The sequence below is a fragment of the Buteo buteo genome, chromosome 5, assembly GCF_964188355.1.
Source record: "Buteo buteo chromosome 5, bButBut1.hap1.1, whole genome shotgun sequence".
NCBI classification, from domain to species: Eukaryota; Metazoa; Chordata; class Aves; order Accipitriformes; family Accipitridae; genus Buteo; species Buteo buteo.
Window position 1 is genome coordinate 15,113,582 of NC_134175.1, and position 25,427 is coordinate 15,139,008.

Genomic DNA, 25,427 nt, shown 5'->3' on the forward strand with positions numbered 1-25,427 from the left:
AATCCCTCCGTGTCTTGGTACCCCAAGATCTGCACTTTCCACAAAAAAAAAAAAGCCTTTTCAAAGAAAGATATGTCTAGAGCTTTCTCATCTTGTTTTACACTTCACATTTTGTTGTTACTGATGTCTTGTTCCATCAAGTCACGTAGCATAATGTAAGAGGACAAGTGCAGTAAGGTGCTCACTATGTAGGTGGAAAATCTGCAGAGATGGAGTTGTCCAACATATGGCTGGGCTTTAATCATAGATTTTTTTTTTTTAAATGCTTCACTTTTTCAAAGGTCAGTCTGTCTGTAGGGAATTGACATTTCTGTGAGAGAGGCAATCCAGTAGGCATGTACAGGAAAAATAAAATGCAGAGCAAATCAAATCAGCCCTGTTTGGGCTCTTGAGCAAACACACTCAGCCTTGAAAACCTCCAAGTGAGATCCCCAGTATGGGTGACAGTGGGCTGCTGCTGAAGAGTCAGGATCCTGCTTGACAGGTACTGAAGTATCCCTTATCCAAGGGTCTTGGGTGTTATGCAAAATCCTCATGTTACAGAGAGGAAACAGGCAGAGATTAAATGTTTTGACTAACAATTTGGCAAAGGTGGGCCTATAAAGTACCACTTCAGCTTCCTGGCTTTCAGACATTTGCTCGCTAGACTGTCTCCAAAACGTATGTCTGAACCAGTCTCTTCTGAAAGGAAGACCATCCTTGTCTTTGATTGATTTTTCATGAGCTTTGTGTAGAGGGTGACTCATGTCCAAAACATGAGCACATCTGTTTACTACCGAGGCCTGTATGTACTTCCCAGAAGGATGTTTTCTCTGTTTCCATGAATCTGGCAGAACTTGCTTTTATTCATGGAAATGTTTGTTCAAAAGATGGAAGGTTCTTGGGAGAAAGCAATCGGGGTACCTAACATTTTTTTTTTTCCTTGTTATCAGAGCTTTACACACCACGACTTTGAGAGCCATTATCATAGTTTTCTGCATGAAATCAAATTAAGATGGAGTGAAGCAACCTAGGAGAGCTACAGGTGCTGTGCATCATCGCAGGGGTACTAGTGAAATGGCAGCCAGAGATTGTCCCCAGAGCAGGATGTCTTCCATTTGCTTTATCTCCCTTGAAAATAATGCTGGGTTTAAGCACGGGGCCACAGGCAATGCTGCAAGGAGTCGAGGTGACGCACTGGCTATTCCTTGGTTTTGGGAGAGGGAGCGTGACAGTGTTTTGTGCCCAAGGTAGGTACTGTTTGGACCTGCTTGTTCCTCTAGGGTTTAGCCACTGGTTTGGAGGTGGGGTGTGTCAAATGGCGATTCTGAGAGAAATCAGCACATTTCCTATAATTCTCCAGATCCTAGGGTTTGCATGTGCATTGCTGTGACTTACGGAAACACTGTGAGTATTGATGCCAAAGTAGCTAGCACAAGGATCACAGCAAACCCCACGCACCAGCATTCACTAGTGTTTCTGTAATACCTTGATGTATGATCATTGGTTCTTAGCGGTCACTGGCTGGAGGACATGTCTGTTGAGGGTATCCTGGTTTTGAAAACAAGGCATATATTCCCCTGTGGTCTGACTTCTTATGTGGCTTTCAGCGTGGTGGTTCAGCAGGCTGGCTGGTAGGGCTTGCTAACCATTTAATGGGGGCTTCTGATTGGAGCTACCCAGCAAAATTGTCCCGTATTGCCTATTGTTGCCTATGAAGTTGTATTCTTGTGGAAACGTTCCGGTGGGTCTTCTAGTCCGGGGGCTGAATGCTGTCCCCTGCCACGTGCTTGAAAACAGTCTAAGAGCAGCAACAGGAGCGAAAAGCCTCTGCTTTGCTGTGGCCCAGCCAGCCAGCCGCAGGAGACGTGTTTATAAAGCAATTCCTAATGAAGGGAAAAGAAGCTGGAGAGTTATTCCTAAGAATAAAACTTCCTTTATGGTTTTTTTGAAAATGACTTTATACTTTGTACAAATGATCACTTAGCATCTGGCAGCCTGGGTTCTTGCCATGTGTGGCAGAGGATACAGTTTGTGTAGTTGCAAGCAATCTACTCAAAAAGCTTTTGTGTAATCCTGGAGCCCAGGAACTTAATTTTGAGCAGTCATTTTCCACATTTAGCCCATTAGAGACTCTATATTTGGTGACCTAGTTTGAGCTCTTTAAAAAATAATCAAGCAGCATTTTTCAGATCTGATTTGTAATGGGACTGTGGATTGGTTTTGCAACTTGAAATGAAAGTTAGTGGGAGGGAGTAGAAACTGCTTTTTATCTGCCTGGTCCTTCAGAGCTAACATTTGCAATTGATTTTAGAAGGCCTCTAGGAAGGCTAATCAGACAAAGAGTATGGCTTGGCTTCACCACTTCAAGGATTGTTGTTTGGCATGCTGCTGGGAAAATAATAAAGTAGCTAGGTTTAAATAATATTTTCTATGCAATAACCTCCAGGAGTGCTACCAAGTATTACTGGGCATGATCCAAACATAGTTACAGCCTGTGGATTTGCTCGCTCCCCAGTGCATATGATGGGGTTTGGATTAGAGAGTGAGCAATTGAGGTACATGCCAAAATGGCTTGCCTTGGGTTATGCACTGACTGTGCTGCGGCAGAGCTGGGATTAGGGCTTGGACCCAAAGATCCTCTTTCCATGCTCTAGCTCGGCTGTGGGAATTAGTACAACACAGAAGAACTACCAGGCTCTGGCTACTTGTGACTGCTGGGGGGGCCTGGGCAGTGACAGACCTTTAGTTTTTGTAAGAGAGGAAGGATGCTTACAGCCAAGAGCTGCCCAGGCCCGAGCGCCAACTCATTCAGATGCCTAGTTGTGAGCAATTCCAGCAAAATTAAAGCAAAGAAAAATACCTGAAAATATAATCTCTGTTTCTAACTTCATATATATGAATTGTTTTTGCATTTTGTGGCAATGCAAAATTACATTCCTAAATATCAGGTGGCCTGGAGTGGCTTTGCAGTGAAAACATACTATTTTTACTCATTTGTCCTTCATTTTCTCTGGATACTCCTTGCCATGCTGTGGCCAGCAAGCTGCTTTGCTTGGGGAGCACACCCTGACTTCAGGCTCCTTCCCAAGACCAGGGAGAGCAGCCTAGCAAAGCTCACATTGCAAGGAGAAACACAGAGTGATCCTCTGGATCCCCAAGAAGAATCTCTGTGATATTTTTAAGGATCTGCCAATTCAGTAGGAAGGCAGAAGATAGCCCCCTCTCTAGGAGACACAGCAGTGGGGAGTATCCCTGGCACGGAAAGGCTCAGAGGTTGTTGAGGTAACTACAGGAAAAATGTGCAACCACCGTGTGTCACGGATGTGTGCACCTCCCGACCATTGTTCTTGGAAGCTCCTTCAACAGGGCACATGGAGAGGGAGGAATGGAGCTGAAACATGCAGAATTACGGCAAGGATTTGGAGCAGCTATGAGACTCCTGCTAGGGCCAGCCATACCCTCCTATTAGGGAGGTCAAAACTGGTCCTTCATCCCTCTTGATCCCTGCTTGAGTCCCAGCTTGTGTGGGGCTGACCCGCAGAGCACAACTCTACTTCAAATTGCAGTTTCTTACTGTTGGATGCTCTGTGCCTCTGTTTTCTCAGCGAAAATACTCTTCCAGGGGCCGGGAGTTGGCAAAGATGATAATATAATTCAATTGAGATCAGATTGTTTGTAATTGAAAATGTTTGGCCTATTAGAAATATGAGACTCCTATATTTAATTTATATTTGATTTAAAAAAAAAGAAGGAAATTAGTAATTTACCAGTTTCTATTGCCATTTTTGTGTTTCTGTAGCTCAAAAGTACCTTGATCTTACAAGTAAGAGATGGCAAATGTTCTAAATACTGGGGGGATTTTACTGAAAAAAATATGTAAATGCCTGAGAAATTATACTTTGAAAAGTGGCTACTACAAATTAACAGCATTTCACATGGATCTTACTTTGCATTTTTAATACACATAATGCATGTCCCAAATTACATGATTTGCATTATAAACCAGAACAGCTCCTGTGTCGCTGCTGCTGTCCAACAGTTGAATAACAAGGCTTTTCTCTCCAAACTGTATAAATACATATTTACCCAAATGATGCAATTTAGGGCTCTTTTATTTACATTTGCCTGGTCAATCACACTGACATCTTTTATAGTCAATGCTTTTTAAACCTATCTGAGTAAATCTAGCTTTTGAGGAATGGAAGTACCAGACATACACTGGAAGTAATCATTTTGTTATTGTGCTGACATTTTGGCTCCAGAGTTGCCGCCTTCTCTGTCTCTGCCCTCAATTTACGTAAAATGTTGCGTTACCATGTTGTGCCATCTTCAGCCACAGTGGTTTTACCTTTCCCCACTGGGCCTGTGGCGTTTATCATAGGGTTGGGGACACCGGGGTTCCTTGGGCCAGTCCTGTCCCAGGCTTTATTCTGCGGGTGGACTGGCACATGTTTCATCAGGACCCAGGATAGTGAAAGTGCATCCCTTCACCACTCCAGAGCATGCTTAAGGCAGGGGCCTGTCACCTTGAGAGTCTTCCTCCTCCTGGTCCTGCCTTGTTTCTCCAGCCTTCTGCTGTCTGAAGCATCTGGAGAAAGAGTTGGATGACCTCCATCACATAATCTCATCACTGTCAACATTGTCACTTGTTCAAAGCCCTAACTCGGGTCATCCACACCTGGTTTTGGTAGTTTTCTGGGATTGCTGGTCCTTGTTGTCCAAGGGTTTATGGGTTTAATATTCCTGCATCATTAGCGTCGTGTCCCCACTGCTTGAATTTCATTCCAGGCTGGAGGTCAAAATCATAAATGATCTTGAGTCAGCTCACTGTAGTATGTGTTGGCTTCTGGCTTGAATGCAAGGAGGGAGAAAGTGAATGGGTGGATAGACTTGCTATTTCTTTAGTTCTGTCTCCCTTACCCAGTCCCTTTACAGACAGGTTTCTTGAGCATTCAAGGGTTGTGTGTACCTGTTACTCAGTCGCCTTCCCTTTTAACTTTCATTGTCTGGTTTCAACCAAATTTGTCAGTCAGGTAGAGTTTCCAATGACAGTATGTTCCAGCAAGGATTGGGAAAACAATCACAGGGTAGATGTCAGGGGCCCAAGCCAGTGCCTCCCCATAGGGATTCATTGCAGCTTGAGCTTCACCACACCATTAGTCTCAAGAAAGTTCCCTCCAGGAAGGGAAAACCAGCAGCTGTGCTTTCTGCTGCTCATGAACCTGCTTCTCTCCCTCTCCTCTGGCTCTTGAGCAGAGCCCTGCAGCCTCCCGAGCTCTCATTATCTGTCCTTGTGCTGCTCGTGGAAGAGGTTAGTTGTGGCAGACAAGGTAAGTTAAGTGAGCAGGACGGTTTAAATATCTCTCACTTAAATGAAACAAACCCCAGAGAAGGGTAGGAGTTGTATGATGTGTCATACTACCTAATTAGCAGGCACAGTATCTGCTGAAATTGGGAACCTGTGAGTTTAAGAGTTGTCTGAATCTAAAAGCACTTAATAGTTGAATGTAGCCATGTCTGTGGTGACAGCATCACTGACAACATCTGCTTCGGTGTTGCTCTCTGCTTTGCTCTGTGTAGAGGGTCTCTGTGATTTTGTACCTGTCTAGCAAGTAAATGGGAAGTGCTGTTAGTAAGTTCATGTTTTTGGCTCCTAAGATAACCTGTCCTTGTGGTTGGAGCCGCATACTACCAGACTGCAGGGGTGTTAGGTGCGACTTGCAAACCCAGCCATGGGCAGCCCTGATCCTAACTTTCGAGTTCGTAGGGCTGTGTTAGAGCCAACATTGTAGCTCTGCCTGCAGGTTGTGAACTAATGTTCACTTACAGCAGACTTCAGGAGGAGGGGAAAAGGTCAATGCCACAAAACTAGCCACAGATGAAATGCCTAGTACCTGAGGCTTTTCAGATGAAAGAAATATGATTATGATAAATGATCAAAGCAACAGCACTCTATGCTGTTCGAATAATATCTAGCCAAGTGAAAAAATCCAATAAATGCCTGGCTGTGCAGGACCTGTGCCAGTGCCAGTCGGTGTCAAACACAGCTCCTTCAGGTCATGAAGGATCGGGGATGAGAGCTGGTTGACGTGTTGGCTCCTTAGGGGATTATTTCCCGTGCAGGAACCATGGATGGCAGGAGCTCTGGTGCAGCACCCACTTAGCACCAGTGCCTTGAGAGGGCTGGTGGAAAACAGCTGGTTTGTGTTGGCGAGTAGCAGCCTTTCTCCTCCATTAAGAAAGTTGAGTGCTTGCTGGAGGAAACCAACGCAATCCTCTCTTGGGTTTGCCAGGAGCTGCCACACTGAGACTTGGGAGAGTTAAAGGTGATAGCAAGGGAGTTGTCGTGGCTCTGGCGGTGGGAAGTGAGAGGTGTGCTGGGCAGTCTCTCACCTGGGGACTGCCAGGGTAGCTGCCAACTTAAAGGGACGTTCGGCAGAGGATCGAAGCAGGTTTTCCAGCACTTTTCCCCTGCTGATCACCTGCATTATGCAAAATGAGCAGATTCTCAGCTCACTCTTAGTAAGCATCAGGGAGGTTTTTTTGAGAAACAGAAGCCATGCTCTGCTTCTAATCAACATTTTCACGGCATTCTGTTTATTTTGCTGATCTCAGTGCAGCATTGCAGACTTGGAGGGTTCTCGCTCCCCATTTGCTACTTTGATATTACACTGGTGTGACCTCCTCCTTCCCTTGTGCCCCACTCCCTGAACCATGTTTCGCACCTTGCAGTAGTTACTGATGGCTAGTAAAAGGCTGTGTACTGCATTTCATGCATATGCTAATGTCTGTGTCCTTCTGGAGTGTGTAATTAAATCCAGAGCTACCAAAGTGGAACCACACCATGGAGTTACTACTAGTTATATCACTATTTTCAGGACAGTAGGAACTGTTCATGGTCTCCCATACTTTGTCCCCAGACTTTTTCTGTGACGTGTTGAGGAGAAGCTTATCTGCTAAGTGGTACATAGGAACAGTACAATGGAACAGACCTGTCTTAGTAGCAACGCACGTGCACCTCGGGTGTCATCTCTGAGATGAGAAAAGGGTGGGAATAGCAGCAGTGGGATACTGAGAAATTGGGAATTGAAGACATATAACATAAACAGCTCTTTTGCCAGCTGAAAACCCAGCAGGGTGATGTTAAAGTGCACAATGTTTATTGATATCTGAATGACTATTTGTTGCCAAAAAATGCATTTTAAAACTCTGCATAAACTCAGTTATCTGATTCTAGCACGGCTTAGTATTTATTAGGAAATATATGCCTTATTTATAGCCATTGTTCACCTTAGGGAGAAAATAAAAAAGGAAGAAAACCATTTTATTTTAATAGCATTGACTTCCTAATCTAAGTGCTCTGTACTAGCAGAGTGGAAAGAGATGGTGGATATTACCATTTATCCTTTTTTACGGAACACTATCACCTCTCTCTATCTCCATCAGCAGAGCCAGGCAATAATTTACTGCAGCGGTTGCTGAGGGTTATCAGCTCCCAAGCCACTCCAGTTCAGGTAGTTTGTCATCATGAGCTTTCAAGAAGGTAAATAAGTTGATTAAGGGGGAATATTTGTCATGTCAGCATTCTTGCCCACCTAGGAGGCAGCGCTCTTTCCCTCCCTCCTTATCCTACCCCTGTCTTTCTTGCGCTGAGTTTTCTTGTGTACATAAGTAGCTTTGATAAAGAGTTACTTCCTTAGCTGTGCCTCAGAAATATGAAGTGTTATATATATGGAAACGTAAATGATGCTGATGAGTAAAGTGTTGTGGTTTGAGGAGAAAAGTTCAATCAGAACATGAAGAGCAGGAAGAATTATTTGGCCACCCTATGCACAATCAGCCCTTCAGCAGCTGCCAGAGAGATTCCTGCTAATGCTTGGAAAAGCAGGACCTAGGAAAGGCAGTCAGTAACTGTAAAAGATGAAGATACATGCCTGGTTTAACACTATCTTTCCGGAGTGTGCATTTGCACTTGCTAAACCTCCTTTGACAGTTTTCTTGTTCTGTAGTTCGTCTTCAAAAATTCATAAACACGCTGAAAAAAGGTAAGCATAGGGAGCCAAGGAGAGCAATTGCAGAGAGCAATTCAGCATTCCGATCATCTACCACTGTTGCCAGATTCTTAATGATTAGGATATTTAGAGAGCTGAATGCTGTGCAGTAATTTCTAGACCTGGTCATACTGTAGTTAGGCTCTGAACAAGCCTTCAAGGCAGAACTTGTGGCTCTGATAATTTATGAACACCTTGACCCATAGCAAAACTTCATCATCCATCCCTATCTGCTTCAGGTGGAGCCTGTTTGGTTATGACCCACCACAATGCACTGTGCTATGCTGTGATTAATTTTTAGTTTTCAGAGAGTAAGATAATAGTTTTCCTCCAGCACCAGGTAAGTCAGATTCTGGAGGTGGGCGACTTGGGCTCCTCCATGCCTTAAGCCAGGGCTGCCATCTAGACTCATTCAATGGTTACACTAAGAATTTCTTCCTAACAGAACAGGAAACATGACAAGACAAGAAAGGACTAAACCCAAATGTCTGCACCATAGCAGTCTTCTGAGACATTGGCCTCCAAAATATGAGCCAGCCAGAGTTTTGCATGAAGCATAGCTTCAGAGACAGGTATCAGAAAGTTTTTACCCAAAGATGTCCTTCTGACTAAATAATTTTCTCTTCAAAATGCTGTTAGCTTGGAAAGGATGATGGAGTTTGACATGTTCACATCACCCAGGGAGGACATCCTGAGGCAGAAAAGAAGACACTTCCATCTGTGTTATGACAGTAGCAACTGTGTGTGGCTGTGTACTTCGCAGAGCAGGGATAGGCCCACAGCCTGCATGGTTTGGAGCATGTTCTTAAAGGCAGAATTCAGAAAGCATTTAAGCATATGCTTTAGCTTACAGAGCAAGGCTAAGTTTTTCTAGTCTATGCCCATGCATATGTGCCTCCATTCGAAAGTGCTGGAGTTTCAGTTCCAGTCTTTTCTCAGTGGAAACCTCAGATGAAGTCCCCTGGCTATAGCTGGCCTTAACATGGTTCTTTGTCCTTCTGCCCAAACCAACACAGAGCTTATGCTGAGGGAGATGGACATTGTCGTGGTAAGCACAGCAAAGCCTCTGGGGACATGAAGGGGAGTTCCTGGTCTTATGCTGCAGTTCAGGAGCTGTCCGGATCAGCCCTGAGCCTGTTTGCTTCTCTGAAAGGAAAGTATTTCTTTCTCCTCAGCGTGTCACATAATTGCTAAGATTGAAATACACATTCAGTGTTGTCGGTACAGTTGAAATTAATCCCAGCACAACTTATTATATTTCCTAGAAGGAAAATACCTGCTGTGAGGAGCCATGCAAGCAGGCAAACCTCTGTGTCTGGCCTCCCGTTCTGTAGCCCTCCCCTTTACAGGCACACGTAAGCACACACGTGCAATCCCATGGTCGGCTCTCACCAGTCCTGTTCCTCAGGTGTCCTGCAGTGCTGAAAGTGATGGCTTGCTGGTGAAGGTAGGAGTGGAGGAGGAGTATTTTCAGTTCCATGAAGGGACATAACATGAAGATAATTAATTAAAACTATTGGGAGTTCCTTTGAAGCTCCTGTGATTAAACATAAGGATTTCTTGTGGAACAATTAAGTAAATTTGGCCTCAGGTATCTCCCCTCTGCCTCTTGGCCCCTAGGGGGGGAACGGTGAAATTCTGGTTTAGAGTGATGCTTTGTTAGAGTTTTGTTGGGTTTAATTGATTCAGCTTTAGTCATAAATCTCATTAAGAACACCCAAAGCAAAGGACACGTTAATTTGTAAGTGTCCTGTGAGTTAACTTTGACTCTGGCAGAAAAGGAAAACACAATTTGCCTTGTTGGAAACACCAGAATGTGAAGTGACATGAGAATGAGCCTCCAGTGCTTTTGAGATCCTCATCTCGCATCTGTTTCTTCAGTCTAATATCTGCAGTGAAGATGGCAAAGGCTGTGACAGTGTAGTTTCTCCTGCGGACATTATCCCTTAGACTACAATGCTATGTGGAGAGCTGGGGGGTCAGTTCTTTGTTCCCTGAAGTTTGCTGTGAATCTGGTCATTTGGGTTATTGGAGTCCCTTGTAGCCACTTGTGCCATTCTGCTAAATATTCTGGCAAGGCAAAGCCTTGGAGTGCCAGAGCTGTCTAGACAGGGAGTGCCTGCTGATTTGTAGGTGCTGATGAGAACCTTAGTCTTTGGGCTCCACGTGACCCCAGTGTGAGTTGTTGGAAAGACAAGATGGAAAAGCCAATGAACCTTCACTGGAAATGGCAGGATTGCTGGGATCTATAGTGCAGGGTGTGCAGACATTATCATCGGCTCTGTTTTAATGAGTAGTTTGAAAGAAATGCTTGTATAGAACAGCCACTTTTCTGCTCTTTTCACTAAACTCTTAAGCATTGCCTTGCAAAGATCATGGCCTTTTTTCTGTAACTACTGATAAGTTGTGTTTTACTCTTGACTTTGCAACTTCATTTCAGTTAAGAATTCCATTACGCAGCTTAAGGACATCGTATGATGCAGACCTTTCTCTTTTCTGGAAAGCTTACAGCCTACATGGACAAGAGAGGGAAAAAAGCTGGCAATTTTATGAAGGCAAAAGAAAATTTGCTAAATCCTCTCTTGGGGAACAGAGAAGAAGAGAGGTGAATTACTGGGCTGGCGGAAGGGAATAGAGAGCCTCTAAAAGAAGAGGAGACTAGAAGGGCTGAGCTTGGCCTGCTTAGTGTAGCAAAACAAAACCTCAGATGGTATATTAATTGCTTTCAATACCTGGGAGTAGTTTGAACTAAAGGACAGAGCAAGGACACAAGCAAATGTCAAGTAAAATAAAAACCCTTTGCTTTTGAGAAGGCGTGGGGCAGGTGACAGTTCCCTTCTTTCTCAAGCTCTGGTTCAACAGAAGCCAAAGCCCAAAGCTCTTGCAATGACAGGCCTTTAACAGTCACACCGGCAAATGTAATTAAGATCTGCGAGGGTTGCATCCTGGATAGAATTTATCCCTTGGTTTGTAATGCTTTAATTTAGTATCAAATATTCATGGACTGGCAGGGTCAAATAGGGATAGGAAAGTACTGTAACAGACATTGGCAAAGTAGGATGCAGAAGGATTCAGCCGAAAGGTTAGTCATCCATGGAAACCCATTAGGAAAAATACTGTAGATATCTTCCTGCATCTGTCAGTCAGAGAGCTAAACGTGAGCCACTTCTGCCCCCAGCGTGTAGGACTTCCAGAGTATGAAGTGCAACATGTACAAGTGTGTGTGCACATACACTCCACACACACACTCACCCCCCCAAAAGTGGCAGTGTTTGGCTGGTTATATAGTTACATATATGAACTTTGCCAAATGGTGAAGCATGTGGGGTATGCTCTGCACATAACAAGTCCATTGTATCTCATGGGTTTAAGGGACAGAAAAGGCTGGTTTTGAGACATCCTGGAAATATCTATGCAAGGTTGTCGTATGACCAAATGATTTTTTGGGGGCATGCCCTGACCAATTAAGGATATGATTCAAAGCCTGTGAAATGATGTTTATTGACTTCAAAGGATTGGGACTTATGCTGTCCAACTTAATGCTCACAAACCAAATTTATTCAATAAATGACATTATTGAATTAATTCAATAAAACTGAATGGATTTATTAATTCAGTAAGATGTTTTTGAGGCCTGAAAGGTGTGTTTGGTGCATCTGGTAGGGAGTTCTCAGGTTGGGATGAGTGGGTCAGGAAGCAAGGGAAACACAGCCCTCAACCAGTGGGACCATGCAAGAAAGTTAGCTGAAATTCAGAACAGCTGGGAATAATGAACTGTTAGAAGTCAAAGTGTCTCTTCTGTCTAGGGCCATGTGAGAAAAGAGGGAGGAGAAAAATAATTGAGTAAACAGGCTGTGGAGCAGTATGGAGAGAGTAGTTGTCTGGCTGCAATGTCTGGAAATGTGTAGTACTTTAGGAAATAGCGTGTATGCATACAGGGGGGCTGCACTGAGTATACTAACTATATGCTCCATCTCCAGGGGTAAAACACCCCTGACCTGCCATCTTCTGTTTTCCCAATCGGCTCTCAAAAGCAGTGGTTGCTACAAGTAGAAGAGAATTGCGTAAAAAGAAAAAAATCAAAGTCCTTTGGAGCCAGAAATGCCTGCAACTTTAACCTGATATTATACCTGCTGATTGAGCCCTACAGTCAGGCTGGCTGCTGTGAGAATGAGAACTGGTTTTCCTCAGCTTAGAAAAAACTGTCATTTTAGCCAGGATTTTTCTTTTGTCTCACAGCAGCATGCAACTCAGTGAGGAAACTACCTAAGGATTGAATTTTTAGATACCCAAAATATGTGAAGACAAGAAATCCTGCAGGAATACAAACACATGCACCTTTTTGTTGTTTTGCATAAATGTATATTTGCAAATGCATTTAAAAACTATGTATATACACATACATACACACATGTTTGTTGTGCAGAAGATCTGAAATTTCTGAAAACTGCACAGTGGCAAAACTTAATTCTGCAAAATCCTCAGGCACTTTTTACAGTTAAATTAATACTGGTATAATTAAAATGGTAATACTATTTGTTAAAAAAAAAGTGTTTAAATAATTCATTTTCCTATTGGTTATATGGAGTGTGCTTAGGTTCAGCAGTATTATGCGAAGTAAAAGCAGCATCCCCTGTAACGATTTCATGATAATCTGACCTTTGATGATCCTAGCTCACAGCTGCTGGCACTTTCTGTATAGTTTACAGACTGTACAGTATATCTATGAAATACCACTGCTGGCCTTCTGATGTCATTGGGTCCTTGAGCGCTCCCTCTTCTCTCTCTCTTGAGCTGTCTTTTCTTTCCTTGTGACCCTGAATATTGAAGGACAGATGCATTTTCAAGGCCACTACCAAGCCAACAGCCAGCTGCCAACTTTGGGCAGTGAAGGCCCTTGTTGGTTGAGAAATCTCTCCTGGGTATGCTAAAGCCTGGTCTTAGGTCTTGGATGACCACTCAACCCCCTGTGTCCTCTTTCGGAGGGTGGATATGTGGTCAGTGCAGTTAAGGAGACAGTAGTGGACAAGTTCAGTTGACTCAGTCCAGACTTTGCTGTTTCTGTGGTTTTCGGACACAGCCTGGCTCACTCAGGTGCAGCGCTCAGCGTCTTGGAATCACAAGTGGATCATGGGTTTTTGGGGGTCTGCCACTGGACTGCTCCTGCTGAAGGGCATATCCCAGCTAAGGGATGCATTGGTGAGCACCCTCTGTTTAGCTGTTCAGAAGACATGATTCAAAATCTGCTGTGCTTAATTTTATTTAATATTACATACAATAATAGCTCTTGAAGAGCTGTCTTTCAGGGAAAGGTAATAAGGGTATTAATAAAAATAAGTGAGGAGAGAAGCCCTTTTTTTAGCTTGCTGCATTATTTTATCATTGTCAATCAGCTGGGAACTCCTTTGAGATTATTCCTGTATAGTTAATAACATTGTTTCTGTGATGGCTTTAATGACTGAACCCTTCTTCCATCCTTAGCTATGACAATAACCACTCTGCTTTTTCTCCTTTGACGAGCTATTGTGTGTGGTTCAGTACATTAAGGAACATTATTAAATATAGAGGTTTCCTCTAATTAAGCCATAGGCAAAAGATTGCTTGTCCAATCATTTGCTGGTGATAAGTATTGAAGGAAATTATATCTTGTACAGAGTATTACACTTTTCCTGCCGTGCTTCCCCTAAAAAAAGAACAAAATTGTATAAAAATAAAGCAGTAGGATTGCAAACTCAAGCACTCAGAAATTAGATAATGCCAAAATGACAGCTGCCTGAATCTGCCTTGTGTTAGGGAAGACACATTCTGTCCTTCTCCACTCCTGATCACAAGCAATTCCCCTTTCCTCTCTCATCTCTTGCCGTGTGCCTCATCTTTTCCTTTCATAAAATTACCATTTCTTCTGGACTCTTAATTCTTAAGCTTTTCAGAATTTTTATATCAAGAGCAAACCACTTTTTCTAGCCTTGTTCCTGGAAAAGAGAGAAACAATTTTATGCAGAACTTTTCCAACACCCTCGTCCATGAGCTCACCTACAATTTAAATAAAAAAGATGGTGTTTGTGCACCTTGAGGGAACTACCATTTGTTCATTGTTTCAATAATTGCATGTAGGTTCAATGGTATATTTAAGGCGTCTGGCTATTCCGGACATGATTAAAAAAGTTCTCATCTCCTGTAAGATTGTGCATCTTGCTCGGTCCAGGAACCACTCAGAAAATGTAATGAGGGGGAGAAGTTTTTAACATGCCCCTTGAAGAAAACCAGTGGAATTAATGCAGACAAAAATCTTATCTTATGGTTAGTTCAGTCACTACAGATTAGAGGTTGTTTTCCTGGTTCATGGCACCTTGCATAATCTCAAAATCTGGAGTTTACATGTCTTTCCTAAAGAATACCTCTGAATTTGAAAATCAGATGCATTTACTAATTGCTCACATCTTACAAATTATGGATCTATCCTTGAAGGAGAGTTTAACAATGTATTAAAGCCTGAATAATGGAGCTATTCTCCAGCTTCTAGATAAACAAAACAAAACACAGCTTTAAAAGCAACAAGAAGCCTCTTCACTTTTTATCTTAATGGAAATAAACCTAATCAAAAGGCAGCAATTAATGAATTTCTCCAGAGTTTCTATTCTTGAAGAGATTACAAAAAGAGTTATAAAGGCTGAAATAGTTTCAATAGGTAGGTGTGATGTTGAGCTCAGATGATGTATTTGTATATGCTCAGCTAGAAATAAAAGTTGCTAAAATCCAATATTTGGATGAAGATTCTCCTCTTCAATGAAGCCAGGCAAACAGACAACAAGTCCTCCAATATTGACTAATTTATGTGTGCAAAAATGTCCTGGAGTGCTAATAAAGTTGGGTCCTCCCATGAAACCCATTTAAAATACTCATTAGAGAGTGGTTGTTGTACATATGAAACAAACTGGAAGTATGTTTTAAAGTATTTTGGGGGGAAAGGAAAGCAAAGCTCTCAAAAAATAAGCTAACTGCTGTTTCAGGATTGGACAGGCAGCTATTTGCTTCTTGCAAAAAACCAAAAGCCCAGACTGAGAACGTTTAGCTGAAATTTGGCAAGGTTAACCCATTTTCACTATGTGTAGTCAGTTCCTGCATCCAGAAATAGAAACAGCCTTTTGCTGTCAGGAGTGGCCTGACACTTTCACCTGCAGTTTGAATAGAAAAATATAAAAGTCCTGTTGTTCAGCTCCACCTCTGTACCAGATGTCTGGGATGTTTAATTCATTCTGCATTGCTCCAGGGAGTGGGAATCATGCCAACCGAGGGCTCCCATTGCTTCCACAATAGATGGTGGAGAAATTTTAATAAACACATTTAATTTACCTGGCTAACTATAGACTTTCCCATAATTCATACCAACTAACCTGGCTGATGACTAGGAAAAAAGGAATCACAATGTCTGGTGTACAAAGCCTGTCACTCATCATATATTAAACAAACAAATAAATCCGTCTTCTACCATTAAATGCCCACAAAACATTCCTGGGATCTTCACAGGCAGCTTGCTTACAGTGGTGTGTAATTCTGGACACCCTGTTATGGCCTGCGCTGCATTTGTCATGTGTATTCTTCTATTTGACTTCTGATCAGACGCTTGACCTTTCATAACCATCATGGTAAAAACATCCTTTTTCACCTCTCCTTTTTGTTCCCTGTATAAAACTTAATCCACTTGCTGTCTCAGGCTGCATGTAAGCTGGAGAAGCTGGAAGTGCTTATAAGCTGTGAGAGACTGTGAGCACGTCCTGTTCCTCCTCCTCCTCCTCCATTTTCTTTCTGTGGGAAGGAGGCTTGGGCATGGATGGGCCTCTTGGCGTGCTCCAACCAGTTTTGTGATCCGGAGGACCAAATAAGCAGCCTCCTAAGACTTAGTTCAGCATAGAATCAAACAGAAATGTCATAGGCACTTAGAGTATCACAAACAGGAACAACGAGGAACTGAATGCTGTTCTCTCCTTTTGTAGATCATGTCTTGTTTTGCCAAAATAAATACACCAACTTGGTTCAGTCCACTGACATCTTAGGATGCCTGTGGCAGTGCAGTTGACACTTTGTGTAAATATGACTGTGAAGCATTGTGCAGCGAAGGTAACAACTGGGGTCAGGGCTCCTTGTGTTGTTAGGAGAGCACCTCTGCTCTGAGGACTATGCTGTCTAACTACAAAAAAGAAATGTCAAAGTTGATAGCGGACACAGACATCCCAATGCAGTGCTCATGCTGCTGGCCCACACTGCCTCTCTAAAGCAGTTTCAGGCATCGTTTTGATAAGATGGCCCTCGCTTTGTCTTCCCTGGTGAAAGCATTCCGAGACCTTTGAACAGGCTATGGGTGTCTGAGGCAAATTGATAAAAGAGGATGTGTTTTGCTATGGTTATTACTTTCCTAAAATCCTTCCAGAGTGTTGATATTATTTGGTTTATGAAGTAGTAGTTTGTGCAATTTTATGCTGCCTGGAAAGAAACCATGAGTTACTTGACTGAAGCTCCCAAAAGCAGGGAAAGTAAAAGGCATCAATCTCTCCAGTTGGAAATTCTCTATGTAACTGGGCAGCTATAAGCTCATGTGCTTGAGTTTCTGCAAAATGTAACTACTACTAAACAGCCCAAATGGTAAAGCATTTTGTAACAGCGTAATGCTCTCATTTTAGACTTTCCGATCTAATTTATGACTAAGTTTTACCTTGGGAGATGATACAATAAACTCTCTGGGAACTATTCTGCAAATAAGTTGAAGGCCAATCAGGTATTACAGATATAATGTCAAAATTCTTATTGACTTGCTAAATATGTAGTCATCCATAGCTTTCCTCAGGACACAAAAATGTTAGCTGTGAAGGCTGGGTTGTTACAGAGTGGAGACTTTGTCTAGGTCCTAACATTGCTTAACATAAACAGCTTAGGATTTATTGTGTGCACTCAGGCAGCCTGTGTACCTGAAAGTTAGATACTTCCTAAGCAGATACACGGAGGAATTGTGTTGCAGACAGAAGATGTTGGGAAGACTCTCAGATATTGATGTAAGTGTGGTCAGTTTCTCTATTCAGATGATATTTTTAACTGAAAAGGAGGCATAGACACATGGTGCAAGCTGACACCCAAGCTTAAATCTAACTCAGTCAACAGGAAGAGGATGTGGATACATCTTTAGACACTGTATTTCAAAATTTGAAAGCAGAATAGGGGGTTTTTGGTCCTGTTATTTACCTATTATTTCTACTTAATGTTCCCATCCCTACATTATTTTATTATTTTGTTTATTCTTATTTTATTTTTCACGTCCCACATTGTTTTCCCAGCAGTACTTTGCAAAATTAGTCAAGATACACATTTCAAAGGCTCCCCATATTTTTGTCCATCGCCATCACTTACATGTTATTTATGGGGCTTCCTTTCCAAATGCCAGATTTGGGCATTGATCTGCAGTTTAATGGATCTAGACTGGCATTTGTTTTGCCTCCAAGCCCTCCCTAGACCATTCTGTAATGTATATTAGCTCAGACTCAGCCTAACTTGCCTCATGTATGCAGCAGTGTGATTCCTACATCAAACTCGGTAAATAAATAACTACACAGTTAATTCTCCTATTTTAATGTATGAAAAGTCCCACTCTTGGAATAATGAAATGAAAAGACCAACCATTCAGAAAACAAAGCTTTAGTTCAACAACTCCCAAGGTGGGTTCTATAAATTATGTGGCAAAATCTTCACTTACAAATTTCCAATGGCTTTAACAAAACATGCATTTAACTGACTGCTACTTTAAATTTGAGGCAATAGAATGCTATCTATGTTCAATCCATTGATCTGCTGCTCAGGATATTATTATTAATATTTTGTAAGCATATTACCAAAGAAGACTAGATGTCTGTGAGTACAAGAATATGAGTTAAAGTTTCTACCAGCTGTTTTAAATAACTGAATTACAGTTCATTCTGCAGCCATGCAGCAGTGCAAGGCTTCTCAAGTACAGTTCTTAACAAAATTACATCTAAGCCCCTCCTTTGCCTTTAATACATCTTAAAGCAAACTGAAAGACTACCAGAAGTTCCTCTTTTTTTGGTAACAAATGTGAATCTAAACTGCAATGTGAGTGTTTGGGGCAATAAATTGTCTGCAGCTGCCAAGGCAACTCTAGTTAGGATACATGGCTTGCTTCTGGATCAGGCATGAGAAAAATGTTTTTCACAATCTATGTTCTGATACTGATCAGTGTGCTCAAAATTGAGGGACTTTTGTTGTAGCTTGTACAGCATATCTGAAAAACTGCTGGTGCTCAGAAGGGCTTAACATCACAATTTCACAAGTGTTGACGTAATTGAAGGATGCACAGCATGGAAGGAGACAAGACGTGAGCTTGTTGTGGAACAAAATTCCTTATGTGCGTGCTCTGTGTTAGCTTTGATGTTGTCTCTAAATTGAGTGTCCTCTTAGTCATGGGAAATGTCAGTATGTGCTACATATTTCTCACAGCTACGGTTGGGGCTTTGAGAGAAGCTGGCAACAGCCATGACCCTGAATCCCGTAAACACGTCTCCTGAACTCCTTTGAAAATCTTGGTTTATCGTATCATTAAAAATTCATAACCGTCAATGAGCAATGCATGTAACAGCTAATTGAGCTCCATATTGGCTCCAATATAGCCATTGTAATAGGCTAGCTATTTCCACATTTTGGATATTAGCATTTTCCTTAGAGTTAGCATTGCAAGTGCTGTAGCTGCTTAGAGGCTACTTTGTGGTTATTCAGTAAATGCTGATTTTTTAATTATGATAATGACAGCTGTATTGCATTGCATGGGTGAAAATGTATGAACAAATAGTGAAAATGAATTGATGGTGTTTTAGGTTACCAGCACACTCACAAACATGCTTGACTGATATTTGTGAAGGGGGATTATATGATTGCCCTGAGAACTTGTTTCAAGTTAAGCAAGTGTTGTCTTTGCCATATTGTGTTTTTTCCTCATAATAAAAACAGGAGACAAATTTGGCCAGTTGGATATTGCACAGTTCTAACCAGATATAAATGTATACCTTTTATTTGATCAAAACCAAAATGTGAAATACTCTGTTCAAGTCAACTTGAGATGTGAAAAACTTCTGAAGGAGATGACGTGGTGGTGACTACTCGCATTCGTTAGTTTCATCGTGACTTTGCTGTGGCACGTTAACCTTTGTTAAGGTGGAAAAAAGGACAATGCACTTAGGAAATATTTCCCCCTTTGTATCACTCAGAAATCTGGCTTTCTTAGGATTTAATGTAATGCAACAAAGCGCACAGTTCACGTTGAAGGGTCAGCCTAGCTCCTTGGATCAGAGTCAGGAGATGTCTGTTATCTGCTGGCAGCTGAGCTGCGTGAAGAGCCTTGCTGCTGCCTTGTGAAATGGATATCCCCTGAAAATAGAAATTACTGTATTTGGAACAGATGGGATGAAAAGTGTCCACTGGGCTTATTCCCTATGTATATCTACTTCAAAGTTCTTTGCCCTTTCTATTTTCCGCCTTGTGGCAGAAGAAGAAACCCTTTCCGTGTGGAAACCCCTGTGCCTCCTGAGACTTTTCCCAGTAGCTGACTTTCTTTATACCCCAGGGGGTGGCACCCTGGCTTCCCCTGGGGACCAAAGCACCTCTGTCTCACTGCAAAGGAGTGCTGCAAAAGCAAAGTCTTTTGTCTTTGTCTCTCAAGTGAATATGCTGAATATATATATTCTTTATGGCTTTTTTTTTTTTTAATGTTTCTGAATTAAACACACTCATTCTTAAGGTGATCTTCCTTTACTGGCACTTTCGAAGTGAAATCCAAGCAGACTCGAAATGTACTTAGCTTTTATGGAAAAGGGGAAAATTAACCTAAAAGATAATTAATTGTCTGGGGTGGGGTCTCACAAAGTGTGAGCTGACCCCTGCAGCAGATTGCCATTGCTCTGACTCCCATGCTGGGGACGTGTGTCCAGTCAGGAGGCAGCAAGAGCTTTACGGGATCAGGTTCAGCAACTGGATAAATAACGCGTCTGTAGCTGAAATAAACCCCCACAATATAGCTCTCTTCTGTGCCTTAGCCACAGCCCAACCTTCCCCAACAGATGTTAAGAAGACTTGGTACTGTTTATGAGAAGCATCAGCTTCCCTAATCGTTCATTGATCTGTTGTTCTGGGCAGAATGATGAAGTTTTCACTGTTATTTTGCTCCATTTCACTCGGATTTGTTTGACTTGAGCTGAAGGACAATTTAAGATGGCAAGGAACAATCTTGCCTTTTACTCCCAGCTGACAGGATAATTCTGGCTTTGCTGTTGGGAGCTTAAAATGCTTTACCTGTGCTCAGCTAATATTAGTTGTAGTTAAGGGAACAGGTTGTCCAGAGCTCGTTTTTACAGTTCAGCACCTGAAAAAGAACCTCTGAAAGTAACCCTTTTGGTATAATTTTGGGACACTGTTTCCCTGCTCACCCTGCGCACGCCAACCTGCACCCTCCAAAGCAGCTGCCCCAGCACGGCTGAGGGGAGCAGCATCTGCCATGTTGTGGCAGCACCCTGAGGTGCAGCAGTCATCTGGGGCAAGGCAGGGCAGCGCCCAGAGGCACGAGGAGTTTGGGGTTTTACGGCCTTGACTGGGTCCATTGTCATTGAAGGGTAATGTGGTTTTAGGTTTAAAAACAACAAATTGGCTGTGTTGCAGATAGTAGAGGCTGTTAGGAGACTGGGTTATAGGCTATCGTGCCTGGGTTTGGGATGCAGGGCAGTGCTGGGCCTTAGGGACAGCAAGCTGTGGAGCACAAGTAGTCATTTCCTTTCTGAAATGGAGATGAGGAGCTTTTCTCTGGTAAATATATCAGACTTGAATCCTGTGTCTTGGTGTGGTTTTAAAGCAGCTCATGAGGCTTTAGATTGTCAAGGAATAATACTTCCCACACACACACACACTCCTTTTGTTTCCTGCTAGAAGCATGCCCTTTCTTATTTCAGCATCTAATACCTAACAGGCCCAGTCAGAGGAGCAGGCACCTTTGGCTCTTGAATCCTCAGAGGTGTCTCCTCATCTGCTTTCGAACAGCCAGGCAGGCGTCTGCTCAGAGGGCTCGATGAACAGCTTCCCTTGTCCCTTTGCAACAGGGAGCCTGTGAATTTCAGTCTTTTCCTCATTCAAATCTATACGCTTATTCCTGCTGCCATACCCAAACAAATTTAGGGAGCCAAAATGTGTTCACCGAAGCAGCAGGAGTACTATGGGAGCCTGAGCCTGTCACTGCCTCACTCAATGGCTTCTTCACATAACAGGTCAAGTCTCAGGAGCTGGAAAGGTGACAAGGAAAGGCAAGATCATGCTGGCCAGGAATTCCCAGTCAAAATAATGCTGTAATGCGGTTGGGGAGGAATCCCGCAAAATCACAGCGGTCAGCAATCAAGATTGGGTGTTGCCAGAGTTCATTTGGTTTTCCTTGTCGGAAACTTTTAGCTTTAAGTCTGTTGGAAATTGATCTGCCTCTTTCCATTCCAGTTGTAGGTTATGGGAACAAAATGCAGTTATTGACATCCTTGTCTCCTTTTTTTACTTTCCTGAGGGACACTCATGAGAAATATATTTTTGCAAGGACCTCCAGCCTTAGCAGGAGAATCAAACCAGGAGGTGACACTCAAACTACCACTGCTGTAAGTCACTCCACCTTCTTGGTGAAACACAGACTAATCCTGAAGCAAAAAAAGCTTAAATAGAGCGTTAGGATACCTGAGCTTATACCCGAGTTCAGGATACCCGAACAGGAAAGTGTTCAGCCTTGTATACAAAGGGTGAGAGGTTCAAATCATGCCTAATCTTGGCATGAGTTGCAGAGGAGATCAGGCTGGCTGATCCTGTCTGGTGTAAGGATTTGTGAGTCTGCATGGAAGCCAACAGGCATCTTTGCAGTGATTCCAACAGGGCTTGGAGTGAGCTCCAAGTGGGCAGGTGTCCGTTTTCAGTAAGAATCATGTCAAAACTTGCAGTGACTGGCAAAGTGACAGCATTGGCCAGGAGTGGCCAAAACCTGAGCTGCCTGCTGTACTCCCAGGACATTTTTTCAAGCTGGACCAGTCAGAAAACAGACCATCCTGCAAAACATGTTATTGCTGTGCCTTTTTCATTCAAATTTCAATTAAAAAATAAAATAAACCCCCAAATTAATATAATAAACCACTGGATTTGGTCAGTCAGGTTGCTATGTTCTAGTAAATTAGAAACCCTTTGGTTTATTTTTATAATTTTGTTTTGCAAGGATTAACACGGCAGTTTCTCCAGCAAATAAATAGGTATTGCAGTATGATGGAAGCCATCAGACTGGAAAGGACCCTCTGGCTTGACAAATTATGGCAAGTATTTTGACATTTCAGTCGGATAAACCAAACATACAAAGTACAGGGCTTCTGGGGTAGTGCACAATTATCAACAACAAAACTTTGTTCTTTTCTCCCCCCCCCTTTTTTTTTTTTAAACTTTAGAATGAAGAATTGCGGCTGAGTATGTGTGTAATTTCAGTGCCATGCTGAATTGGGGCCCTTTCAAGTGGTTGTGCTGTTCAGCAGTAAATAAGACATACCCTAAAAATAGAAAATGTGGTTGTAAGTGACAAAAATTGGCAGGGAGGACTTGGTCAGATGCAGTTTTGGAACTGCTTTTAATTTTTTTCAACTCAATTCCAAGTTAAACATCCCTTTAAATTAATTAGAGCAATCACAGTATCCTTAGAATATCCATCAGTGGAAAAATTGAAGCCATGAGTATAATCTTTAAATTTCCTAGGTTCTGAAGAAAGGCTAAAAAAGACAGCTTAATGAAATTTTTGCGTACGATGAAAAACAAATTCCTGACCAAACTGGCTAAGCTGAAATGTCTGAAAGCAAAGAGCTATCATGAAAGTGCTGGAAAGCTTCTGGTTATAATGGAATTGGTGTCCCAAGGTATAATGCAGCTCTACATTTAATACTGAGCTACTGAACCGTACTTCTCAACCTAGCTCAACTCACTGGGTTCTCATCAAAGTCCTGTAATGACACTGTGCTCTGTTTAGATGCCAAGCAAGTCTTGAAATAGCTCCAGAGCATTTTCAGCAGCTTCAGCTGAGTACAGATATCTAACTTCAGAAGGACAGCTAGTGCGTAGAGTTTGTGGCATATAAATCCTTCCTTATGTATACTGGCACACTTGTTAATAATCTTAGGAACTTTTATAAACCTAATTAAAAGGCTCTTGCACACTTATGTATGAAATCATGGTGACAGCGCTGAACTAGCAAAGCAAAAGCCTGTCCTTTGTGCTGCAAATCCATGTTGCCTTTCTTTATTAATGATACATATGCAACACATTTAATTTGATGCCTGCTATTGTTTGCCTGCTTGTTTTTATTACGATCTTGACTGGAGTCCCCATCATGTTACATATAGCCTGTGCACATTACTCTAAGCAGAATTTTTCTTCCTGTGCATTGTTTAAGGTATTGACTTTGCCAAAGGGATGAAAAAAGTGCATGCATCCACTTAAGCATGCAAGTAGTTATATCAATTTTTGTCCATTAAATATACATACACACATAAATATACATGTATACAGTGGTTACAGGCTGTTGCAGACATGGAATTAGGTGAGATTTGAAAACCATATTTGAGAGACTCTTTCCAACATGGAGGTCCTGTTTCTGGGAGCAGCTCTTGGCCAGAGCATCCCTCAGCCTGTGTGAAGTCCTGCTGAGGATGGTGGGGCTCTATGTGAGTGTTGAAATGACACTTTTCAAAGGCATTTACAGATTTCTAGGCCATTTATTTAAATTCCTTAGAATGAATTTTACTTTCTAAAAGAGCATACTTTTAAATCTTTTTTTTTCTTTCTAAAAACATCTTAGTTTTGTTAATCTTTTGGACTTTGAAAAACTGTTCATAGTTATTGGGTTTGGGGGTAGTTTTTCCCTTTACAACCCAGGCAATCAATTCCCGAGTATGAGCAGGAGGGTTATCGAGTAGTTCATCTAAAGCAAACAAAGATTTCAGCCAGCCCAAAGATGCACCAGTAATTTTGCTAAAGGTTTTGATACCAGTTTTGATCAAAGTCTGGGACATATAGCATATATGGTTCCAGCACTTCCGAATGAAACTTGAAGTTGAATCTTTGCAAATGTTCAGTGCTTGATTCCATTTAGATGTACAAAAGTGGGTGTTAATACATATGTACTTTGTCTTCATTTACTCTTCCAAATCTGCCCCCCTATTTCTACCGTCCATTCCTGTTCAATGGTGAGCTCTTCCAGAGGTGTTTCTCTTACCCCATGTTGTGTCCCTTCAGTCTCACCCTGAAATATCCTGCACAACAGGGTTACTTGATGACAGACAATCTTATCTGAACTGTGGCATTGCCACAGTGGATTCTGCTCATGTCCTGCAGAGGCCTTTGACCTGCTCTCTGCTTTGAGTTGTGCAAAGCCATCCTTTCGTGCATCTTTAATACTTTACTGTGAATTTCTGCTCAAGTTTAGTAAAACTGAGAAGAATGGCTACCTCTTTATTCTCTACTTTTCAAACAAGTATCTCTAATAAACTCAGTTAAATTAAAACAGAAATGTGCTTGCAATCAGTAAGTTGAAACAGAATTTTCCAAAGTTGTGGGTTTTTTTTCCTTGGGTACCAGCATGTCATACTAAAGCACCCACTGCATGAGAAATTCCGAACAATTAAAAATGGACTGTTTCTAATGTGTTTGTTTCATTTTTGCCTTTCAGTCTATCCGAGAAGTCACAGGCTATGTTTTGGTGGCTTTGAATCAGTTTGAATACCTGCCATTGGAGAACCTACGCATCGTTCGTGGGACCAAACTCTATGAAGAGCGATATGCTTTGGCGATATTTCTTAACTACAGAAAAGATGGTAACTTTGGACTCAGGGAACTTGGCTTGAAGAACTTGACGGGTAAGTGAAACTTGCAAATGTGATGGGTTAGTCTCAAGAAAAAAAATGAGCTTGTTGAATATTTGCACCAATGCCCTCAGTCACTTGCATTCTGCAAATAATGGAGGTACCACGAGATGCTGGCAGTTGTATGTTGTACTTTTTTTGCTTCACAAATGTACTTTTCTCACTACTGATCAAAGGCTGTATATGGAAGTCATGCATTTGAAACAAAAATAGTTGTTGAAAGAGTAGATGAACTTTTTTCTTCATTTTGGTATTATGAGCATGTTGGTTTCCTTGTGATCCTTGGTTATTGCACGTATGTTCCTTCAGGTGTTACATATTTTCTGCCAAGTTAGCTTAGCTTTAGCATCCCCTCTGCTCTTGCTGCTGTCTGTGTCGCCATTGCTCCTCCACTGGGGGTGGGGGGAAGAAGAAGGGCGTGGGAGAGACT

General features: G+C 42.1%; 1 protein-coding gene across 4 annotated transcripts in view; it reads left to right on the forward strand.

The window, feature by feature from the left end:
- Positions 1 to 25,427, forward strand: part of ERBB4 (erb-b2 receptor tyrosine kinase 4) — a 662,107-nt gene that overhangs the window by 320,219 nt on the left and 316,461 nt on the right. For all 4 annotated transcript variants that reach the window (XM_075027921.1, XM_075027923.1, XM_075027919.1 and 1 more), the window contains exon 3: positions 24,805 to 24,991. In XM_075027921.1, coding sequence (XP_074884022.1) covers positions 24,805 to 24,991 — 187 coding nt within the window. The remainder of the gene's footprint in view (positions 1 to 24,804; positions 24,992 to 25,427) is intronic.